Source organism: Neomonachus schauinslandi, chromosome 4 (assembly GCF_002201575.2).
Source record: "Neomonachus schauinslandi chromosome 4, ASM220157v2, whole genome shotgun sequence".
Taxonomy (NCBI): Eukaryota; Metazoa; Chordata; class Mammalia; order Carnivora; family Phocidae; genus Neomonachus; species Neomonachus schauinslandi.
This window is the reverse complement of record NC_058406.1, coordinates 185,685,720-185,704,325: the sequence shown is the minus strand read 5'-3', so window position 1 is coordinate 185,704,325 and position 18,606 is coordinate 185,685,720. Positions and strand designations below refer to the sequence as shown.

Sequence of the window (18,606 nt, the reverse complement as noted above, 5' to 3'; positions counted from 1 at the left end):
TTGGGTGGATGAGTGAGTCTGTCTCACACATGTCAACAACACGCCATCTCCCTTGGGGTCGGGCCAACCAGCCCCGCTCCAGCCGTTCCTCTTGTGACCCAGTAGTTACCTGGCCTCTCTGCACAAGTGTCCTCACCTGAGGGAGAGGACAAGAGCACCTGCCTGGCGGGTCCTTGGGGAGCGACTGACAACATACGGCAGCATCTGGCACACAGTAGGTGCTTCACAGGAAGCAGCCTCCGTCTGCCATCCCCACGTCAGTGCCAGCAACACAGACACCCTCCCCCGGAGCTTCAAGGCCTCCAGCTCTGAGCCGTCACCAGGCCTCGGTCCCTCCCGCCACCCCCTGGAGGCAGCATATGCTCATTGGCGCCAGGCTGTTATTTTTGTGCAGCGTATTTCTTCTGAGAGAGAATCTTCCAGCAGCTCTGGCGCCCAGGGATGAGCCAGCCCTGCCCCATCATGGCCAGGAGGGGCAGTTGGATTGCAGGCCCCGCAAATGTCCTGAAATTCCAGGAAACGAGGCTGGAAGGGCAATGGGTTTTCTTGCCCTTTACCAGCAGCTGTCCACCTGCGGGGCAGTGAGTGTTCACGGTCACTTCCCAGGTCTCCAGCAGAGCCAACACAGGACCCAGTGACCTCACACCACGCAGGCTGCCTTTGGGACCATGTCCTCAACTCCACAGCAACACAGAGCCCCAGGTGAGCTGGGCCCAGAGGCAGGAGGAAGAGGAGCCCCGTCTTCCGGTGATTCTGGGGTCAGCCCGGCTGACTGACCAACAACCGTGGAGAGCTGGCCAGCTCCCCTGTTTTGACCAAAGGTGCCTGGAGCTCAGATGGGGCTGGAAGTGGCCCCTGAGGGCTGGGGGGACAGGGAAACACTGTCAGGACTTGCTGTGGGGAATCTGGGGTCCAGGCCTTCCCCCAGGGTACAGGTGCATTTCCCACCTCCTGCCCCACTAGGCCAGGTGGGGTGCCCGCCCTGAGGGCGGCCCCTTTTCCTCCAGCACACCCCCCATTCAACTGTCTGTCAGCGCACAGGTTCTGACCCTTTACATCAGTGCCCTGAAGCCGTCCTATCCCTTGTCTGTCCATTCCAGAGGTCCCTGCCTGGTTCCAGGCCACCATCAGGGAGAGACTTCCATGAAGAAGTCGTGGGGAGCCCCCAGCCATCGTTAGCTGTCCCAGCTTCCCCCCCATGCCCTGCCGCCTTCCCTCTCTGTAGAGCCTCACCCCAGGCCAGGGGCTCCCTGCCCCACTCCTGCTGCTTCCCTACTCTGGGCCCCCCATCTCAGTAGCCAGGTGACCCTTAAAAATGTCCATCCAAAGCTTCCCGTGGCCACCTCTGCCCACAGCCCCCACCTCAGTGCCCTCGGCTCCCTGACCACGTGGGCTCACGTCCAACCCCCCCAGCCCCCACATCGCTTTGCCCTGAGCCTGCCCAGTCATGGAGTACTTGGGCAGTGGCCGCCAAGTGGCACCCCAGTCCTCACCCTGCCACCCTCCCTGTCCCCTGATCCCTTGGGGGGTGGAGTGCAGCGATTGGCCGGTGACCTTCAGGGCTTCCTAGGCCCCTGGCTGAAATCACATGGCACCATCAAATCCCAGAAGTCCCACTCCAACTGCTCACAATGGCCATTCCCGCTGAGGTCAGCCCCCCACCCCTCCTTATTCCTAGCACAATGAGAGTCTGACACAAAGACCACCAGCCCATCCAGGCCCACCCAGAAGCCGCCCCCCTCCTGGGCCCTCAGCCTGGCTCATTCAGCCCTGTCTTCCCTCTGTCCATCCGCCCCAGCCTCCGTCAGCCGTGTGCGGCAATGAGAAAGCAGTTCTCATGACAACGGCCACGGAGCCAGCTCTGAGGGGGAGTCACTGGGGAAATCAGCTCTGTGGAGGCCTGAGCTGCAGACCAGGCTGGGGTGCAGGTGTGGGGGGACCCCACAGTCACCAGGCAGCCCTCAGACCTGGCCACAGTCCTTGCTCACTGTGGGGCCCTGGGCAGGTCAGCTCGCCACACCGAGCCTCAGTTTCTTAAAAACAGACACATGGGGGCCCGTTTTATAAGGTTTGTGGGAAGGCGATCATTCCCAGTGATGATTGGGGCATTTTCGGAACCTCTACAGATGCCGGGCACTTTACACTCTCTGGCCTTCAAAAAAGCCCGTAGTGGAAAGTGTAGCTCTCCCACATTCCAGAGAGAGAGAAGGGGGTCCCCGGGGGAAGAACCCACCAGGGCCACTGGGCTGCTGGGCAGTCGGGCCCAAGCGCAGGGCCCCTGGACAGTGGTCTTGTCCCCGCTCCCTCTGGTTCCCGGCGGGACCCAGGCCACAGAGGCAGGGCTGAGGCCACACCCGGTCAGCCTGCAGGGTGCAGTTCTCCCGGCGGGGGGGGGGCACTACGGGAGCTCGTAACTCAGGACGCTTACACACACTCATGCTCCGGGCCCAGACTGACGAGCGTGTGCCCCTGCATCCCCAACGGCAATGGGGAGTGAAAGCGATCTTGGTCTGGGCTCTGCGTGCGTGTGTGGCGCTGGGAACCGGATGTCCGTGCGGAGGACGGCGCCCACCTGTCGGTCACTTCACCCTGCACAGGTGTCACCACAAAAGAGACAAACCCTCTGTGCAGCGACTGTGAAGGCCGTTCTGACCTCGTGGGTCCCTGAAAGCATCTGGGGCCCCCTCAGGGTGCCACAGGCCACACTTTGGGAACTGAGGAATTAGGAACGCTCCAGGAGGGCAGGGATCTTTGTTCTGGTCTCCTCCTGGAACAGAGCCCGGCACGGAGGAGGGGCTTGCTGAGCGAGTTCTTACCCCCTTTACACACAGGGAGATGCAGCCAGCGCCTGCCGGTGCTGAGCCCGGTGCCGCACACCGGCCTGGACCCAGGCCCCAGGGCCCCCCCGGGCATTGGTCCTGCTCGCCCCTACGCCCGAAGGTCGGGTCCCCGGTGCCTCCGTCTCCCCACTGAGGCTCAGCTGCAATATCACATCATCACGTGCCCCCTGCAGCCTCCATCCATCCCCCCAGCCTCCACCACTGTCCCCGAGCGTCCGCTGACACACACCGCATGTCTCCCAGCCCCGGGCACGAGCTCTGGGAGTGCAGGGGCTGCATCTCGTCCACGGCGTGTCCTAACCCATGCCAGCTTCGAGTAGGTGCTCAGTAGATGCCCACGGAAGGGCTGAGTCCACCGCCATGAAGAACTGAGCCCAGGGCCCGGGGTGGCCGGTCCCAGCAGACTGAGATTCCCGCCCAGCCGCACAGGACCTAACTTCCCGTCCTAAATTCACCGGCGGTTGCTGCTGGCCACAGGGAGGCCTGCTCGCACGCGCACGTGGGGAGGAGGAGCAGACCGGGAGGGAAGAGAGGGAGCCCCGTCCGGCCCCCGCTCCTCCCTGGGGACTCACCGTGCACCAGGTTCTCTGCAGGGGCCAGGGGCAAAGTTCACAGAACCTGCTACCCTCGAGGAGCCCGCCAGATCGATGGTCACAGTGATGTTGGAGAGAAAGCCCGTTCTCCCTAACAAGGCCTGGCCTCAGGAGAAACCACCATACCAGAGCCTCCCCGATCTAGGGGAAGGGAAGTCCCCAACTCCGGCCCCCAGCAGCCATCCTGTCACACTTGGGGGCCAGGGACCCAAGCACGGCCCAGGGCACAGGCTCGCCAAGGGACTGAGGCCCTCCAGTGCTGGGCTCTGTGTGTGCGCCCTCTCCCACTTACGACCACCCCATGAAGGAGGGTGTACCCTCGAGCAGAGGAAGCAGTGGCTCAGAGAGGTTCTGTATCTTCCCCAACCTCACACAGCCAGCAAGGGAAGCCTTCAGAAGCCTCACTGCCCAGAGCCTGCCATCTTAGACCAGGCAGGCAGCTCCCTTCCCCTGCCCCAGGCTGCACACCCAGCAGAACGTCCCCGGAAAGACGGGGGTTAGGACGCTTAGACATTTAAATGCTGGCGGTGGCCATGAGACCCCTCCCTCCATCGGCTCCTCCTCCCTGCTCGGCTCATCCCAACACTGACTCGCCTGGCCTCCGGGGAGTCACTCATCCTGGGGCCCCACCTTGGCAGGACCCTGCTCCCGTCCTGGTGGAGTAGACAGCCGCCAAGCTGACCCGACATGGGGGCAGTGCACCTGCAAAGCTACCATCTTACCGTTTGTGGAAGGGGGAGCAGATAGTCCCTGGTGGGGGGGGAGCATGTGGAGAAATCAGCAGCGTGCACACACACGGACCTACCAAATGGACACACCGCAACAGCGACCGCGCCATCTGACCCCTGTGGCGAGACCACATGGTTCTTGAGGGACTCGGAACCTTCACGGAGCAGCGGGAGGGAATGTTGCTGACTGAGTGTGGGAAGACATCGGGTGCCTGGAAAGCTGGGGGTCACGTCAGCCATCAGCAAAGGAGCCCATCCCAGCAGCACACTCCTGGAGGCCGAAATCACTCCCTGGGCCCACAGGACTTCCCTGCGTGCCCTGACCCACCAGCCTACCTACCCTTGGGGCACCAGCAGAAGGAGCTGAGGTCATCAGTGCATGAGTAAGGGCTTAGTCTGTGAACATGATCAAGGCTCAGTCCATGGCTGGGATCAGGGATCAGGACACTGCCAGGAATAGGACAAAGTCTATAACCAGGGTCAAGGCTCAGTTAGTGCCCAAGATCAGCGCTCAGCCTATGACTAAAGTCAGGGCTCAGTCTATGACCACAGTCAGAGTTCAGTGTTTGGGATTAGGGCTCAGTACGTGACCAGGATTGGACTCAATGTTCACCAGGGATCAGGGTGCGTGCTCCAATCAGGGGCAGGTCTCAGCATGTGACCTGGGTCAGAGGTCAGCATGCGGCTGGGGTCAGGGCTCTGGCCTCACTGAGAGTGGGGACGGGCTCAGTGGCACCACTCGGCATCCCTGCCAGGCTCCGTGTCTATGTGGCTGTCAGTGGAGTGTCAGCTAAGGGGAGATCTCAAGGAATTGGCTGTCACTCCTGACAGCAAACCACATTTGTTTTGCCTGATTTTCTTCTCCCTTCCCCTACCCTGAGCCTAGCCAGGCAGCAGGGGAAGGTGTAATTAAAAATCAGGTTTGTTAACACGAACACGACGTACATAATATTTAAAACATCCAAGCTCCTTTAACTCGCTACCGACGTGCATTTGCTCATTAAGCAGGATTTTTTTTATGGCAGCAACACTGCAAATAGCTCTTATTAAAATGCTCAAAACGCCATCTGGTCCTTAGCTGAGACTCCGAAGTGCCGCGGAGGTGGCCCAGCCTGCCTGGGGAGTTGGAGATTCCCAGCAGAGCAGCACGACCGGTTTCCCCTCCCGGTCCCCCCCTGGGGTCCTCTCTGCACCTCACTTCACTTCATCCCAGCACACTGATGAGAAGCCAGCAGCTGGGGCCGGGAGACGCTTGCCCGGATCAGCACAGCTATTGAGAGGAGAGACGGGGGCGTGAGGCTGCGTCTTTCTGGCCCAGGGGCCCAGGCTCTCTCCCGGGAGGATGGGGTTTGATGAGAGGCAAGGAGCCAGGGCAGCCTTGCCAATCGATGGAGCTGGGACGGAGGGCAGGGGGCTAAAGAAGCTGGACTGGCACAGTCTGGATGCTGGGACACCACGGCCTGGGGCCCGGCTCTGTGGATGGGGCAAGAATCCACTCTCTCATCAGGCCGTGGCCCTAGGGACCCATGGAAAGGGATTCGCAAATGGTCCTCCAGCATGGGGAAGGGCTGCCCGGCCTCCTGAGCCATCTGAGGGCTGGGCCATGTCCTGCGGGCTGTGGCTGAGCCCCTGAAAGGGAGGTCTATGCTCCTGCCCAAACTGCTGGCTCTCTGGCTCCAGAACCAGAGATCTGATCCCAGAGGAGCAGGGATCCGGGCTAAACCCAGCCCGCACAGGCCCCGGGGATCGCCTGCATCTCACCAGGCTTGGGCGTCTTCCGTTGCTCCTCGTCCTGCTGCCTGTTCCTGCCCTGCTGGTCCCTCCAGGCCCCTCCACCAAAGGGCAAGCTCCCTGTCTCAGGACAGACATGCAGACAGAGAGGACCCCCACTCTGCCCTCAGGTGGTTTGCAGGCCCAGGGCGGGTCAGGCGCTGGCTGGCTGGCCTGCCTCGGTGTCATGCAGGCTGCCCCCACCCAGCCACACCCACAGCACAGAGTGTGGCTGGGAACTGGCATCTGGGTCCTTTGGCCATCACGAGAGGAAGCCGGCACCCCCAGCCAGCCTCGGCCACAGCGGAAACCTGTCTGCCATCGCCCAGTGACGTGGGGGTGGAAGTCATCGTTGCGGGCAGGGGGTGGGGCTCCTACCCCAGCCTGAGGTTCTAGCGAGCAGCTCAGCTCACCGACACATGGGAGCACAGAGCATTTGCACACCAACTCAGCCCTGCCAGCAGCCGACGGCACCCGGCTGAGCAACAGTCGCTCAGACTGGCAACATCCCTGGGGAGTGAGCCCTGGGGGATCCCAACCTGGGGTGCAGGAGGGGCCAGGGAGGCTTCCTAGAGGAGGTGTGATCCGCAGACTGCCTGAGCCAGAGAGATGGAGAGGAGGGGGAGCAGGGAGGTGCTCGGGCTCCTGGGGGTGAGGGTGGGGAGGGGGGAGGAGCCAGAGATTCCCCAGGGCCACCAGGGGAAGCAGGTCCAGGGAGGACGGCCACCACACTTCACCCGTGAGCCACAGGTGGCACTTGCAGAGCACACCCAGGAACACAGCTTGGAGGCAGGGAGGCTGAAGTCAGGGGAATGGGAGGCAGGAGGGGCCCCCCCGCACACCGAGTGAGCTCCCCACACGCACTCACCCCTCGGCCTCTTCTGCACCCTCCTGTGGGCCTTGCAGACATAGCTGTCCCTGGGGAGGGAACACGTTTGGAGCCCCAGACAAGTCCCCCAAACCCGCTCAGCCTCAATTTCCTCATCAGTGTGATGGTCCTCAAATCACAGAGCTCAGAGAGTTGCTGCAACAGAGAGCGGCTGTGTGGGCGGAGCTTCCAGAACCGCATACAAAAAACACGGTGGGCGCAGATGCCCACGGACACACACGCATGCACACACATGGTTGCGTGTACACACGTGTGTGCTCGCACAGACACGCCCATCCACACTAGCAAGCCCACATGCACACAGGTGCACTCAGACCCAAGCGAGTACTTGCACACAGCACACCGGTTCTTCTCACGCTCCAGTATCCACAGGTGTGGCCTCGGTCAGGATTAACAGACATCAGACACACACCCTGATTCTAAGAAAACAGGGACCCGATATTCCTGTTAATAAGCCCAACAACACATGCTCCAGTAAAAAGTCACAAGCAGACAGTCCTCTCCACCGTCCCTCTGATCCGTGCTCTCGGTTCTGGTCGGTGAGCCTGCCCCGCACCTGCCCCAGACTCGCTCCACCCCCCACCTCCCAGCATGGACCTCCGGAGAAACCTGGTGTGCACGCTCAGATCTGGACCTGGGGCTTGGAAGGCACGGCTCCTCCCCTGCCCCGTCCCCAAGCAATAAGTGACAGTTTTTAGAAAGTGTCAATGTATTCCCAGCTGTTGTTGCCAGAAAAAAGAAAAAAAGAAAAAACCTTCCTTGGTTTCAAGGAAACTCACAACAACTTCAGAAAAACGCGTGAACATGATGGATGTGCTCATTTCCCTGAAGATTCAGCCAAGGCCAGAGGCCCCGCATTTGGCACATGCGGTTGGGGCCGCTGGAAGTGGGCCGGGCGGGGGGCCGGGGGCCTTGTCCGGGTCTGGCATGGCTCCTTCCCGGGCAACGCCGAGCTTCCTGAAAGGAGCCAGCCTTTATTCCCCTTTATTCCCAGGAATAACGGCTCTTGACATAAACGAGTCCCGCTAGCAATTAGCCGTGATTAATGCAGAGCCTCACCGCAGAGGCAAAGGAAGTTCGTAGTCCCCAGGAGGAGGTGGGCGACAATCGCATATTCATGGATCTGGAACAAATGTGCGTTTAAGGGGAGTGGGGGAGGCTCCCTGGGACTTCTTCCAGCCCCAGCTCTTGGCCTGGGAATGGGCCGAGACACAGCGTGGCCATGACTGCGGACAGGACCGGTGTCAGGGGACTGAGGCCCACCCTGGCGACTCCCCACTGTCAGACCCAGCCACAGGGAGCCTTCGGGCCGAGACCTGGATGAGCCACACCTGGGCTGAACACGACACACATCCGCCCCTTCGGCCACCATGATGGCTTGACCCCACCCCATGGGGAGACACCCCGTCACCCCACTTCACAGATGAGGACTCCAGAGCTCAGAGAGGTCAGGGAGCTTGGCCACCACGCAGGGCCATCCTTGGGAGCACAACACTGGAGCCAGAAGCCTGCTGGGTCACTCTCCGCCCAGCCATTGTGGCATTCCTTGGTTTCCCTAACTGAGAAGATGGGGATGATGGGGACCCACCTAGTCTGGGGCTGGGATGCTGCCGGGCACCCCCTGCGCCCTGCCTTCACACCTGTCTCCTGGAGCCCACGTGAGCCCAGTGACACCTGAACTTCAGAACCCTGGAAGCCTCCTGGCCCCGGCCTCCGAGGTGGAAACTAACCTGGCCTCTGCTGGAAGCCACCCCTCCCCCGCCCCCATCTGTCCCCAAGATTCCTGTCTACTCTCCCATGGTGGGGAAAGAAGGGCTGCTGGGGCCGTCAGCAACTCTTCTTACTGTAATTTCAGGGCTCATTGGTGCTCGGTAATTAAAGGGTCATAGGAGAACTCATCACCCCTAACTCAGCATTAGGGCCTGAAATGGGCCTCAGCAGCTCCACCAGGGACAGTCCCCACTGCACAAAGAACCAGGCTCCCAGACAAGTGTTAGGGGACCCACCAAGCCGAGGGGCTGCACGTGCACCTCTCCCGGGCTGTGAGTGACTCAGCCACCATGAGACAAGACCTCCTTCTGTGCTGAGCCCGTGTCCCCCACATACCCGTTAGCCTGCAGGCCTTCAGCGGACTCCCATCTCGGTAGATGAAACTCCATCCCTCCCACTGCCCCAACCCAAACTTGGGTGTCCCTGACTGCTTTCCTCCCCTGCTTCACATCCAAACTTCAGGAAACCCTGCTGCCCACCCACTCGGCTCTGATCTCCAGCAAGTTTGCCTAGATTCTCCCAGCAGCTCGGCCTCCGCTCAGCCCGCCCCCAAACTTATTTCAACTCACAGCAGCCAAACAATCTTTCTAGACCTTCCAGACCTTTCTTCCCAACCTTTCCTTCGTTGTCACTCCACACACCTAAGGGGTCTTTCACACACATTTCCTGATTTGCCACCAGAAACATGATGCCTGCGTCTGTCTGGGTCCCGTGTGCACACCTGCGCCGCACACACACATTGGTGAACAATGCGAGTGACCACCCGGAGCCGATCTGGCCAGCCCACGCCAACGCCCATGGCCTTGACCTTGGCATTGAGCTCTTTATCCGGACGGCCGCCTACAGCCTCCGCCGGCCCAGCCTTCATTGTCATTCCAGGCCAGTGCCTTTTCCGAGGCCGAACAGGGGCGTTATTTAAAAGGGGGAGGGACACAAGTGGGTCCTCACGGCAACTCAATTAATCCTCCATCGGAAATTCTAACACAATCAATTTGGGGAGCAGGCCGACATCATAACACAGTAATTAGGAACAACTTTCAACTCTCGGCTTCCTTTGAAGATTGTAATTGCAATTAATTAAACATCCTCGCTGCTCCTCAGAGTCTGTTCCAGAGGAAAGTGGAGCAGAGACGGGGGTGGGGGGGGTTGCCCCGACCCCTGTTCTCAGCAGCCCAGGAATCTAACAGGGAATATAGATGCCCCTCTCTCCCTGGGAAAGCCTGTGGAGATTGTGAGGGAGAGGACCCAGCCTTGGGGCTCTGAACCAATGCCCGGGGATCCTGACCTCTCCCCGCAGGCCCCACCTGCACCCAGAATGGAAGGTGGGCCCCAGGCTCTGCAGGAGACACAGCCCGCAGGCAGCCTCAGCCCCAGGGGCAGCAGCAGGACCCTGCACAGCAGAGGGGCGGCCACCCTGGCTTAACACAAGGGGACGAGGGATGGACGGTGGGAGAGTGGACAGTCATGGTGGAAACACTGTCCTCTCCCTGTCAGGCTCTCACCGTGGGCCAGGCAGGGCCCAGGGACCTGACCGACGAGACCCACATCCTCCCACAGCCCGGGAGAGGCCCCACGACCCAAGGCCCCAGAAGGAGTGCTGGCCAAGGGGTGCCGAGTCAGGAGAGGATAGACAGTATTCCCACAAGGTCTGTGCTCCCCAAAGCCTGGCTGTAGCTGCTGCTGCCCCAGCAAGTACCAGTGCCCAACATCACAGGGGTAGGCCCCTGACACCAGAGCCACACAGTCCAGCCCGCACCACCCAGCAGGATTCTCAGGTGGCAGATCTTACGGCAACTCAGTGGGAGGAAGGTGGGGTGAAGTGTCGCCACCTGGATCCAGGCATTTCCTTCCAATTTACAAAAATGATTCCAAGTGTCATTCTTATAATTCTAGCCCCAGTTCCTAAGACTCAAAAGCCAGCCAAATGAGGAAGACAATGAAGCCAGACATGAGAGGCACATTGCCCCCGAGGATCATGCCTAAGGAAAGCTAGGGCAATTGGGCACAAATGTGCTCCGAGCATCCCAGCAGCCAGAGCAAAAAGGGCAAAGTGAGGGCTCCATGGCACCCCCTGTGGGATGGAGAGAGGCAGAAGAAGCTGAGTCCCACCAGCAACTGCCCACACTCTCACTGAAGGGACAGCGGGCAAGGTGTTGTCCTCATGTCCTCCCAACCCCCAGTCCCCGAGCTTCTTCATGTAGGCAGTGTCTTTCCTCCCTGAACACTCAACCCCAGCAGTGGAGCCAGCACCGAGCTGGTGCTCAAAAAACAAATTAGACTTTCAACCCTGCTTTACACTAAAGAGTAGAAGTTCATTTTTCTGACCATGCTTCTCCATGGGACCAACATAACTAACTGGAAGAGAAAATGTGTGGTTTGGCAGGAAATGTCAGCCCTGGGGCCAAATCCTAGTGCTCACATCTCCTGGCTAAGTTGGACATGGTGGTCATTCCATTCTATCAGCCCTTCCATTCTACCTTACCCCAAGGCTCACAGTGCTCCAAGCCTTATTCTTACAATCCAATCAAGGGAACCCCACACCCTGGCTACAGGGATTGATTCAGGTAACACAGCCCTAAGCCAGTTAATGCATGTTACTGACTGAATCAAATCTTGCATCCTGGATCAAACCTTACCTGAAACTCAGTTTATTTCTAGATCTTCCAGTTATATAAACCGTTTTTGAACCTTTTGTGGTTTAAGCCTGTTGGAGCCTGGCCATGGTTTTAACACGTAGTTCTAATAACACACGGGCAAGCCCCATCCCCTCTTTAGGTCTCCATGTCCTCAACTGTCTGCTAACCCCATGGAAGTACAATGAGGATGAAATGTGGGTGTGATTGTGGAAGGCTTTGGAACTGAGAACCCCACACACTTGTGAAGAGGATGGCTCTTGGTCGGTCCCTGCAGCTCCTTTCCTGTGCACTGGGCCCTGGCCCCGCAGCCCCTGCCTCCAGCCCTTGGACAGCTGAAGCTCTGTTATCTCCCAGCCTTTGCCCGCGCCCTCCCCTCTGCCTGGAGCACCCTCCCCCAGCAGGCATGTGACTGCCTCCTCCCATTCTTCCAATCTCAGTATAAATGCCACCTCCTCCAAGAAACCCTTCCTGACCATCCTGTGTGAAATATGCTCTGTCCCTACTCATTTTCTTCCTAGCACTTATTGCCATGTTTTACTTTTTAATTTTAATCATGTCAGTGTCTTTATTAGGTTACTCATCTGGGGTCTTTGTGCCCTAGGTTAATGCCTCTGAAACTAGTGGTAGTGAAGGACGAGCGTTTTCATTTCCAGTCTGTCCCTAATACTTTAACAAACTATATTAAAAATACATTTCTAGAAAATGTTTTACTTAAATACTAAACAGAAGCCCCAAATTTTTGTCGTTACTCTCTGCAGTCATAAAATTACTCTGCCAACTTGTTTCAAGAGTTTTTAAATGGTGACTCCATCTCTGCCGTTTTGGGAGAGGTGCAAGCTCAGTCCCCACAGGGCAAGCCAAGCCGTCAGAGTAACGACCCCAGGAGGTAGTGATAAACCCCTGGCTTCCTTGCCCCTGGAGTGGGGCATGCGTCAGCTCTGGGGGGGATCCCCAAAGGGCTTCCTTCCCTTCTCTGTCACTTCCCCACTCCCCCACCTGTGTGTCACCTCGCAAATAAAGTGCACTTGAATCCATGTTTAGGGACCACTTCTGGGTGGACCTAAACAATTAATACACAACATAGGACGTACAATACCTAATGTTATTACTGCTGTCGCCCTACTGTGAGCCAAATGCATACATATTATAAAGTAACTGTTGTGCATCTCAATAAAATGGAAAAGACAAAGTCCATGGGTGGAAGGAGCCTGGAGTCCTGCAGGGATCTAAGGGAACCACTAGTGGGAGAGGAGGAAGCTGGAGACCCCTCTTGCAGAGCCCAGAAACCTCCTTCTCTTCCAGAGGTGAGCACTTCCTGTCACTGGTTCTCCAGCAAGCCAAGCAAGGCTCTGGAAAAACCATTTCTGCCCACGACTGGGAAGCTATAAATAACTCCCGGATCAGAAGAAAGGAAAAAAGAACTCTGATTCCATCTGCACTGGAGTGAGAATGCACCCTCCCAGGGCGCCGGCCTCCCCTGCACACCTGGAGTCCAACCCCACCCCCCCCAAGAAGAAACCTCAGCCTTTGGTCCCCAGGTTTGCGGAGGAAGCCACCAGCCGGCCCACAGTAGACAGACCTGTCGCGGCGGAGGAGGCTAGCTCACCCGTGGTTGTTCCGGGCTCACAAGAGGCATTGGGGGACATAGTAGGAGGCACCCCTTCTCCCCAGAGCCAACAGGGAGGGCGGCAGGGGAGTAGCCGTTCTGGGGACTGCGCCATGTGGCCTTCCTGCTTTAGCGGCCCTGTCCCTGCCATGTCCTCTCCCCCACCCACCCTGCACTCTCCACTCCTCATATCCCTTTCTGCCCTGCACCTACTGCCCTTCCCTCTGCCTCTCCAGCTCCCCAGACCCAAAAGCCCCTGTGTCTTGGAAAAAGGAAAAACCACTGAACTGGAAGTTGGGTATACAGACAGATCCCAGATGTTCCTTGGAGGAACCAGGACCTCGGTGTCCCGACCTGCGGGATGGGCGCGATACTCCCCACCACGGGGCTGGGGCTAGCATCCCAGAGTGCAGGCTCTGCGGGTGGACGCCAGGCCGCCGCCACCCCCATCCAGGGTCGGGTGCCTCGGACAGCCTGCCCCGGTTGCCATGCGGATTTCACTCGTCGCTCACTGTCCGCTGGAGACCCATGTGGATCCCCGGACCGGTGAACAGGCCTGGCCCCGGGGTCAGCCCCTTGTCCCGCCCCCGCCGCCTGTCCGGGGGTGTCCAGCAAAGAGCCTGGGCGGGCGAAGCAGAGCAACTCTTTATTGGCCGCGTCGGGCGCGGACTAGCCCAGCCTCGGGGCGCCGCCGGGGGTGGCGGCCTCGGGCCCCGCGGGCCCCGGGAAGGCGGCGCCGGAGCCGGGCCCGGGCGCCAGCAGCAGCAGGCCGGGCCGGGGCGCCCCCGCGCTGGCGTAGCTCAGGGCCAGGCGCTCCAGGCGCCGCTTGCGCGCCGCCGCCTGGGCCGTGGCGTGAAGGGGCCGCAGCAGCGCGGGGGGCGGCGCGCCCGGGCCGCGCAGCAGGAAGTCGAAGCCCGCGCGGTCGTGCGGGTCGTAAAAGAGCGGCCCGCGGGCGGGGTCGGGCCCTGGCGGCCAGGCGAACGGAAAGGGCAGCGTGAAGTCCTCGGTGAGCACGCGGATGGCGAAGTCGTCCTCCTTGCCCAGCGCGCGGTAGGCGCGCCCGATGCCGCGGAAGTGCGCCGCCCAGAGCTGCGCGTCCCCGCCGTAGATGTCCGGGAACGGGGGCTCCGGGGGCGGGGGCGCGGCGGGACCTGCCGGGCCCACGGGGCCCCGGGAGTGACAGAGGGCAAGTGACCACGTGTGGGCGGTGCCGCCGGCGGGGGGCTGGGGGGAGCGAGGAGGGAGTGAGGGAGCCTGAGAACCTGCCTCGGGGCTGACCCTGGAAGGCGGAGGTGGGACCCCGGGGCTGACAGGGGAGGCGGGAGGCGAATTCCGGAGGGGACAGCGCCCACACACTAGGAAGGCAGAAAGGCGCCAAAGCCTGCCCACAAGAGTAGGCCACTCAGTACTGCTTGGGCGGAAAGTTCCAGACAGGGAGGAGCCTGGGGAGTTTTTCAGGGCCTCCTGAACAAGCTCTGGACCCTGGGCTCAGCTCACAGCAGCGATTGGGGAAGGGGGTGATGTGGTCACTCTCGGTTGAAAATTGATCCCAGGCTGTGCAGAAAATGGACTATGGGAGCCCAGCCTGGAGGTCGGATCAGGGCCCAGTGAGGATGAGGTAAGGACACCGCCAGGAGAAGTACTTAGCTGGGAGGAGACCGAGAGGCCAGATGCCAGGCCTTGAGGATGGAGGTGGGGAGGAACCGGGGGGTGACAACAGGTTCCCAGGCTGGCATAGCGATCCTGGGACCCAGGGGGAGGAGCAAGCAGCCCCAGGGGATAGAGGAGTCAGGTTGGGAGGTGAATTGGTTCTGTGTCTGTTGGACACCCTCCCCTGGGGGCACATCAACTTTCCTGTGCCTCAGTTTCCCCCTCTAAAAATTGGGAACAATCAAGCCTGTTCAATGAGATGGCATTGAGGAACCTACTTTGTCACTGGAGAGTGATTTCCTAGCTCAGCCCCGTGGATGTAGCAGAGCCACCAATCCCCAGGTGGTAGAGGGGGTGGACGTGGCTCTGAGCAGGGCCGTGGACATGGCCAAAGGGGCCAGTTCAGGGAGCCTTTGTGCTCAGCACCATGGACAGCTCCAAGGTGGCCTTGGCAGGGGCCTCCCACCACTGGGCTGAAGGGTCCTGTCTTCATCCTGCAGTCTGCCTGCCCTGCAGGCTTCTTGGGAGAGCGGCTGGGTTTAGTGCCAGTGGGTGGCGCAGGGCTGTGGGGTGTTGCCATGAGTTGGGGATGAAAGAAAGCTGCATAGAAGAGAGGAGTTCTGGATGCCACCCCCAGGAGAGGAGAGGGGAGGGCCCTGGCCACATGAGAGGAGTGCCACCTTCTGCCTTGCATTTGGCCAGGTGAGCTGATCGTTGTGGTGCAGACAGGTGAGGTGGTAAGGGTAGCAGCAAGGGGACCATGAGGAAGCCCCGGGCAGTAATTCGGGTGAGGGGCTGGTGGCGCGACCATAGCTGCGGTGGAAGGCGCTCAGATTGTGAATATGTCTTGAGGATGGAAGGAGTGGATTTGTTGATGGAAAGGGTGGGGGAGGGGAGGGGAGAAAAGGGGAAGACGCTGGACCCTAGCAGCTGGAGGAAAGGAGGAGCGATGGGGTGGCTGAGAGAGGAGCAGAATGGGGTGGGGAGTCAAGAGTCTAATTTGGGGCAGGTAGTGGTGGCCTCTAGATGGGCCAGGGAAGAGGTGTAGAGGACAGCCAGCTTTGAGTCTGGAGTTGGGGCAAAGGCTCCAGGCTGGAGCTCTAGACACCTGGGAGATGGAGCTGAATGAGGCCGCTGGGCCAGAACATGAACAGAGAAGGGCCTGGGGCCCCCGCTATCAATAGACCGGGGAGAGGAGGAGGAATAGGCAGTGATGCGGGAGGAAACCAGGAGCACGAGCAAGCCTAGCGTGGGGCTCTGGAGGCCAGGCGAGGAGGAGGGGTGCTGCTCAGCCCAGAGATGCTGATAAGTCCCATCAGACGAGGCCTCAGAGCTGACCCCCCGTCTGGCAAGCAGGAGGTTGTCGGTGACCTTGAGCAGACCTGCTTTAGTGAAGTGCGGGGAAGGAAGGGCAGGTTCCAGTGGGCTCTCGAGCAAGTGGGAGGGGAGATGGGGAAGCAGCAAGTAAAACTAACCTTTGTGAGGAGTTTTGCTATAAATGGGGAGCAGAGAAACAGGACGGTAGCTGAAAGGGAAGTGGGGTCAAGAGACAGGGTACAACAGCAGCTTTTATGTTGCTGGAAAGATCTAGCAAGGAGAGAGGATGTCACGCTACTGGAGAGAGAGAGTGGGGGATGGCCCTGAGCAGGCAGGAATGTCGGCCTTGCTGGCCCTGCTCCTCCTCGTCTCCCTGGCTTGCTGAGAGCAGGGACTGGGTGGACAGAGCCGTGGGCACAGGCGGCCAGGTGCCTGTGGTGCTGGGGACCTGTGGGAGTCCTCCTCCGATGGCTTTAGTGTCTTCAAAGAGGGAGCAGGGCCAGCAGCAGAGTCGGGGGGGGGGGGTGGCGCTTGGAGCCAGAGAGACCGGACAGAGGGAGGGATGCAGTGGGAGCCAGCAAAGACCAAGGCCCCTCAGGCTCACAGTCAGGAATTTAAAGAGCATTAGCGGGTGAGTTTATCCCCAGCTCGGCTCAGCTGTATATGGGTGCAGGCGGGGCGTGGGTGGGGAGCTGGGGGGTTGCCAGGCTGGTACAATAAAACACAGAGGGCCCAGGGAAAGAGGGTGTGTGTGTGTGCGGGTGTGATGATCATGGCAGAGCTGGGTGAGCAGAGAGGGAGGGAGGGAGCGAGGGAGGCAGGGCAGGTGGAAGGACGCAGAATGTGCTGGAAACAGTGGACTGTGACTCGCCCAGAAGGGCAGGAATCCTGCTCTGAGGGCCTGAGCTCGGGAGAGACTCTGGAGAATGGGGTCAAGGCCAGGCTGTAGTTTGGGTGCTGACAAGGCCAAGGGCATGACAAGGGCGAAAGTGGGGGTTGGGGAAAGGGGGACAAGATGCTCCAGAGGAGTCTGGAGAACCGAGGGGCCAGGGTGAGGGAAGAAATAACAAAGCATAGCCACAGAGATGGAGAGAGGGTCAGGGCCAGAGTCCCAAATTCAAGGGGGTGGATGACTGCCCCTCTCCAGGAGGGGTAATGGGTGTGTACTTCTGAGGACCTGGGATCCAGCACTGGGGTTTTAAGGAGGCAGTGAGGGAGGGGGGCAGAGAATGATCTGGAAGGGGCCTAAGGAATGAGGAGAACCCTTGGCCCCTCCAGGCTCAGGGCTCCAAGGGCTGCAGGACCCCTGGGAGGGCTGCAGGGCAGTGGTCCTAGAGGAGAGCAGGAAGAAGGGAATGTTAGGGGGTGAGGTCAGTGCCCACCCCCGGCCCTGACCTGCTGCGTGACCTTGGCAGAGCTCTCCCCCAGGAAGAGGGGGTGGGATGGCAGCTTCCTCTCCCACATTCTCAGAGCCCTAAATGCCAAGGACACCCCTTTCTCCTCCACCCCTCCCCCCACCATGTGACTTACTTGGAGTGGCTACAGGAGGAGGGGGCAGACCTGCTGGGCTGGGGTCCCCCAAAAGAGGGGAAGCCATGTCAGCAACCGGGGATCAGGCTTGTTTACCTGGCTGCCCAGGAGACCAGGGGAGGGGCCTTCTGGCTTGGAGAGAACCTTGCAATTAAAGGGGCCCCACCTGGAAGTGGCCTGGGGCCGGGAGGGAGAAGGGTAAAGGGGGGTTGGCGGCCCCCTCCTCCCACACCCCTGCAGCTCACCTGGCCCTGCTCAGGAACCATCTGACCCCACCCTGGCACTCAGACACCTCTGGGCCCCTCCCCACTAACCCACCCAGGTTCAAGGCCCCCACGCCTCTTCTTCCCTGGTCGCTCAGCTCAGTCTCGTGTCCACAACCCCCATCGGGCACGCTCACAAGGCAACAGAGCCCAAAATCCATCCCACAGGCATCCCACATGTATTCGGGGTCCGAGGGGCTGCACATCAGCAGCCCCGTCTTCAGCAGCTCCAGTAGTCCCGTGAAATGGGTCAAACCAGGCCCCTGGCCTCAGGGGACCTGATGCGTTCAGGTTCCCTCAAAGTGGACCAAGCCCAGTGGGGGAGCGGGGACAGGAGCCGTCAAAAGGAAGGTAGCTCATGACATGTGCGCGGTGGGTGCTGACCGCTGGGGGACAGCCTCGAAGTCACCCCAGCCTCCAGGGGTTCACCCTGGGGGGGCGTTTTCCCCAGCACTGCAGCCTGCCAGGGGGCTCCAGTGTCTGTCCTCGGGGAAGACGGGAAAGGGCTGGATGCCCAGCTCAGACTGTCCTGTGTGCACTGAAAGTCCCACGTGCCCAGGGCCATGCGTTACCACAACCCACTGTCTGCTGGAAGCGCACAGCGACTGGGGGGGAGAGGGCGTCTTCCAGAAGCCTGGCCTCCTCCTCTACAGCGCAAACTCACACTCATCCTTCAGGCCCTAGCTCACGCTGCCTCCTCCAGGAAGCCCTCTCCGCCTGTTCCGTACACCTCAGAGGCCCACAAGGCCCAGCTGGCCCTCCCACCGGAAGTCACGTGGGGGTTGTGCCTTCCTTGGTTAGAGACCTTGGGTTAAGCTAGACAGGCTCACTGCAGGCTGGGCAAACCGCATTACCTCCCTGGGCCTCAGTTTCTCCATCCATAAAACAGGGCTGAAGCAGCCTACACACTTCAATGAAAAAAATTAGTGTAAGGGAGGGGTGCCTTGGTGGCTGCCAGTTAAGCGTCCAACTCTTGATTTTGGCTCAGGTCCTGATCTCAGGGTCCTGGGATGG

The 18,606-nt window shown here is 60.1% G+C and overlaps 1 protein-coding gene across 1 annotated transcript; it reads right to left on the bottom strand.

The window, feature by feature from the left end:
• Positions 1-13,329: 13,329 nt before the first annotated feature.
• LOC123324575 (basic proline-rich protein-like) lies at positions 13,330-17,396 on the bottom strand. Its single transcript, XM_044914359.1, is given in 3 exon segments — positions 13,330-13,624; positions 13,626-13,983; positions 17,318-17,396. Coding segments are annotated over 3 exon segments (732 nt in total).
• Between the last annotated feature and the right edge of the window lie 1,210 nt (positions 17,397-18,606).